Source organism: Branchiostoma floridae, chromosome 4 (assembly GCF_000003815.2).
Source record: "Branchiostoma floridae strain S238N-H82 chromosome 4, Bfl_VNyyK, whole genome shotgun sequence".
Lineage (NCBI taxonomy): Eukaryota > Metazoa > Chordata > Leptocardii > Amphioxiformes > Branchiostomatidae > Branchiostoma > Branchiostoma floridae.
In genome coordinates, this window is record NC_049982.1 from 21,756,701 (window position 1) to 21,762,174 (window position 5,474).

At 42.3% G+C, this 5,474-nt stretch overlaps 2 protein-coding genes across 3 annotated transcripts in view; both read left to right on the forward strand.

The window, feature by feature from the left end:
- LOC118414437 overlaps positions 1–5,474 on the forward strand; it is a 36,954-nt gene that overhangs the window by 20,266 nt on the left and 11,214 nt on the right. The window lies entirely within an intron of this gene.
- The window catches only part of LOC118414436 (isatin hydrolase-like), a 4,276-nt gene continuing 3,107 nt past the window's right edge, over positions 4,306–5,474 (forward strand). The window contains exon 1 of one of the 2 annotated variants that reach the window (XM_035818466.1): positions 4,306–4,441. In XM_035818466.1, coding sequence (XP_035674359.1) covers positions 4,403–4,441 — 39 coding nt within the window. In that variant the 5' untranslated portion in view covers positions 4,306–4,402. Of the gene's footprint in view, positions 4,442–4,762; positions 5,068–5,474 lie in introns of those variants that run through there. The other variant, XM_035818467.1, reaches the window with a different exon arrangement.

Below are 5,474 nucleotides of genomic sequence, written 5' to 3' on the forward strand. Positions count from 1 at the left end.
ATTGTGGTCAGCTAATGCCAAGTTATTACATCCCTTCAACAAATAAAGCGTACTGTGATAAGTCTTATGCACATGAGGAAACCATACATGAGAAAATACAAAAATCTGGATCTTACTTTGACTTGAAAATTTCTACAAAATGTACCTTTTCCAGTCAACTATCTTTGTGACTTTGAACCTATTTGCCTTTAAGAATTGTGTGGTGACATATGCACATGTTTATACGTGTTCTGTGGGCGCTCTTTTCCGTTTTCTCGCGAGGGACATTTTTATCATATATCCGGCACTTGATCAGTCTGGCGATGTTCCTGCAGTCACGCGGCGAAACCTGTGTGTATGGTGGGGTAATTGATAAGCGACCTGTATTTTCATTATCGGCCACACGTCATGATGGACTTAAAGAAATAATGAATAAAACGCAATCGAGGTCTGATTTGATATTTGATATTTCCTGCCTCCTGCTACAATTAATCATAGTTCAAGCAATGAGTGTAATAGAATGATGAATATATTTTGATTTATGCTTACCAACGTTCCCTATATGCATATACTAGTAGAAGCGCATCTATGGCGTAATACTGACCATACGATACAACTACAAAGAATAATCAATGTAAGTAGTTTTTGTCTACTTTTTTCAGCATGTGAAACAAGCATAGTCATAATCAACAACAGAACAATTTTTCATAGTAGTCAGATAAATCTACATAATATCACAGGCGTAACAACTCTCATACACGGTTTTCCCCTCCCGCTGCACTTGTTTTATCCATTGTTTTTGCATTATGTTTTTATGTGATATTTTATTGTGCAAATACATTAGACATTTTTGTGCAAACTAAACAGAATAATCGTATGATAACGTTGGTACAGTCTTTGATCTACATTCCCATCATATCCAGAAAAGTATATCTTAACCACTACTTGCATGTGTATGTTGTTTTTGGTAAGATGTTTTTCGTCATTCATTGATATTTTCCGCAGGACAGGTTCCTTCGCTACATTGATGCAAAGCAATACATGTGAAGCATGAAAGAAAGTGATATCAATGTTACATACACAACAACTCTCTCTTCAATTTCAGTATTTTGAAGAAACAGAATTCACAATAAAAATTAGCTCAGAAATGTGTAGATTTCGATAGAATTGTACCTCTTGTGAACAGGAGATGTTCAATGTTTTAACCAAAAATGTTTGCAATCACATTTTTTTAGCGTACTGTTCCTTGCGAGTTTTTTCTAAAGCAATTCCGGTTGTCTGCCACTCGGGCTGTCAGTATCTGGGTTGTTCAGTACGTGCTTTCCTCCTCTAGCGTGCTGTGGGTCACGGCCTCGCACAACTTGCAGATTGATTGGTCTCGTTCCCTAAGTTAGTGCATTTCGTTGGTACGTACTGACGGGTTGCTGCCTTGAATCCCTTTGGCCGGCCGTGTGCACACCAGTCACGGACTCACGGTACAATAGGGGTTCATATATTGTGGACTGATCCAAAACCCCCGAAGTTCACCAATGTGGACGACTGCCTTGAATCCCTTTGGCCGGCTATACTCCTTGGCCAGCTGTCATACTATCTTATGGCATCTGTAAATCTGATTGGAGAGTATATTTGCTGCACTGTCCTTATATTTTGTATATTGTTATCTGTTGACAACGACTGGTCCTCTGATTGGTCGGATGGCTGTTTGAGTTTTATTACGCTTGTATGCGATCTGTTTGTGACTGTGGGTGTCAGATGTAAGATCTGGCTTGGTATTGCTTTTTGCAGCTTGTCAGTTGCTTGTCAGTTGCAGCTTGCCAGTTGCAACTCGATATCCTGGCCTAAATCTAGTTGTCATCTCGCTTTGTGTTGTCAATATTGCCCACCGCACAAGGCGGAATCTACGGCCCTGTCTCCTCATCATAGGCCACAGCGTATGGCTGAATCTCTGACCCTGGGTCTTCGGCATAGGCTGCTGCGTATGGCTGAATGGTACAGTTGTCGTCAGGGGTGTTGCCTCCAGTACCAGCAGAGGTGGATCGTTTGCCAGTGGCTGAGTCAGATCCTTGCAGTTCACTTGAGTCAGCATAGGCCACTGCATAAGGCTGGATGTTATGGTCTCCTGCTGATGTTTCTCCATCTGTTCCCGTTGGGACGTTGTTATGAGTCAGATCTGTGCCACAACAAAACGTGAAGATGAGGAGGACAACTGACACGAGGAGGAGGGGCACAACAACGGCGTTGATCATGGCACTGATATAGGTGCTGTTGTCTGCCTTGTTGATCACCAGGTGTCCCCCCAGAATAACGATATAGTCCCTCTGTGTCGTATGCTCAGAGAATGGTACCTCTGTGTAAGCTTCAATGACAGTAGTTTTGTTGTACGCAGTGACGCCTGTTGTGAACGTGGTGTATTGGTGTGGGCTGTAAGTGGTGGACTGGCAAATGTCCTTCCTTACGTTGAAGGGACGAGTTCCATTGAGGTCGGCAGGCGATGCGCACGTCATAACGGGGTGAAAGGACAGGTGGTATAGGGACTGGTGGTTACAGATAAACCACTTGTCGCATCGCACCTTGATGTTCCCTATCAGAACACGTAAGCGCTGGTTTTGCTGCAGAGTCATGACATCGCTGTCGATGACAGTGATGCGATTATACCGTAGGTTAACGCCTCGCAGCGCCATGGGCTGTAGAAGAGCATCGACAGGCACAGACCTCAGGAGGTTGTTTTCCAGCGTCAGTGAGAACAGGAGAGGCAGGCCGCGAAAGACGTGTTGCGGCAGGACAGAGAGCATGTTCTTGTTAAGAACCAAGACGGTTAATTTCTCAAGGCCAAGAAATGCATCGGGTTCTGAGGAAAAACACATGGGGTATGGTGATTAGGACATGAGCAACAAAAGAATACAGTCATCGCAAAAAGTTCGAACCTGTCATCGGTGGATAGGAATATCAATATAGAGAGTCCATTCCAAACTATTGACAGGGTTATCAGATAAAATTTGCAATGAGTGTGAACTATTTCAAGTAAAATGATATTTCAGTCAAAAAGATCTACATTGTTAAAACGATTGCAAATGAGGGTTTGAACATTTTTTTTAAACTTATCATGTATTTTGGAAACATTTCAAAAGTAAATAAACAAACATCTTCTTGTTTAGAACAATTTCAAACAATATGTGACTAACTTTCTTAACTTCACAGAACCCACACCCACACAAGCTCAGGGAAAGAAGTCGAACCCAACAAGTTACAATTTAGAGTTAGCATTTAGACTAGAGGTCTCACATTCTATATATTGTTCTACGCTATTTCGTTGTCCCCTTTTCTGTTACCTGCAATTAAGTCTCGGGCAGGAATTTGCAATAAGTTATTAGTATTTAGTTATCGTTGAGTTCGCATTGTGGTCATATGGACCACAAAAACTATGGACATTAATTTTAATGAAGTGAAAGAAACCCTTAAATTTACCTAGACTGGAGATACGGTTGTCATCAAACATGAGGGATTGTACCAGTGGCAGACCTCGGAACGCCCCTCTCTGTATTTCGGAGATATTTGACCGTTCGATCTTCAGCTGGCGCAGACGTGGAATGCTCGGGAAGGATCGTTCCTTCAGCGTAGAAGAACGGAGACGCTCGATGTAGATAGAGGGAGTTTGCTTCGAAAAGTCAGTTGGTATCGCGTCAAGACAAACGGGATAGCTGTAGATGCCTCCATGCCCCACCCAGCCGCAGGGAGCCCCTGTTCCGTGTTCATTGGGGCAGCGACAATACTCAATATCACCGTCGTTATTTTCATCGTAACCTAAACAGTTCTTTGGACACTTTGGAGCTGCTACATGCACAAAAAGCACATAATTGGAGACTAGAAGTAACAAGACCAGTGCCTCACTGTGCGCCATCTTCTTAACAGTTTTTTGATGATATCGTCCTGCGTCGTTTCCGTAGATGTGTCTGAATATGCATAGTGTGTGGAGGAGAATGACGCAATTTTTTAATGAATACGAGTATGTTGTAGTGAATTTGTCTGAGCCAGGAGCGATAAGGTATGCCTGGTAATTTAAAAAAAAAACGATCTGTGACGCAGCCGAATTGTACGCTGGGCTATAGAATGACTGTAGCGTTTGGTGTGTCTACAATATCATTATCAGAAGAAACACATGAATGTCAAACTGACATAACTTACAACACCCTTTGAGCCTTTGGTAAATGCCCATGCTCGATAATGCCCCCAAAGACCTCAATGATAAAGCAATGAAAGGTCGCTTTGGAAAAACACGCATGCATCTTTTGGCGGCCGGGAGCGGTACTGCAGTTAGGACAACATTTTAGGCGACCAAGCGGTCATGTAATATACGACCGCCTGGTCGTCTAAAATGTTTTAAATACAGTACCGCTCCCGACTGCCACGAGAATAAGCATCTATCATGGCAGCCACAGACGCTTTTTCGCCCCTTGTTATCTTGGTAAGTTTTATCTCTTCATGAAGAACTTTATTGCACGACAATTGTACATGATACAATGTATGGCAACAACTATTAGTATTACAAAAAAGTACAAAATAGAGGTATAGAATAAGGCTTAATAACCTAATTTAACATAACAATAAGGGCTAACATAATTCTTTGATATAGTATTACAATGGAGTAGGCTAATTATTAGTTATGGTATTCTTTCTAATAGCTGAGCAATGTGGTTGTGTGGAATGCGTTTTGGAATGCTAACATTTTGTCACTTTGACCACGAAGCTATTTTCCTTTTAATATATGGTAACATTTTCCTTACACGGTACGGTATTTAACGTTATAGCATAACTGACCTAGTCAACTGACCAATCATAACGTATCTAAGAATCATCTAACATGGCGGCCACAGACGATTTTTCACCAGTTGTCATCTTGGTATGTTTTATATGCGGTTGTGCAGGTCGAGTGGGGTAACGGTTTGGTATGCCAACATTTTGGCCCTCTGACCATCGAGCATGCCTTGCAATCGTCGGGTTGACCTGTTTTTCTTTATTTAGTAACATGTAAGCTGTGACTTCATTTGAAACATGGCGACCACAAACGCTTTTCCTCTACTTCTTGTTTTGGTAAGTTCTATCTGTCCGCGCGCAGTTGTGCGGGTTGCTTTATACCCCTGTCACATTTGGCGAAAATCGATCGGACGACGATTCTGCGGCAATCGCCCGAGTCTCGCTTATGATGATAACTTTATTGCACAACAATTGTACAAGGTACAAAGTATGGCTTATATGTGACAGGGGCGGTTTTCAGGTGAAAAATACGCGCAACCCTCTGTCAATCTTGAATATGGCCGATCTTCCATCGATACGCCCGAAGATCGTGGATAATGTGACAGGGGTATTACGCGCATGGTGGCGCAAAGTCCAGTGCTTAAATATAGCGTTATATAGATAAACGAAATCCAGTAGATCGGTGTGCCAACCAAACCCGTTCCAAACATCAAGAGTGATAATACTGTCGAGTCACTGTAAGC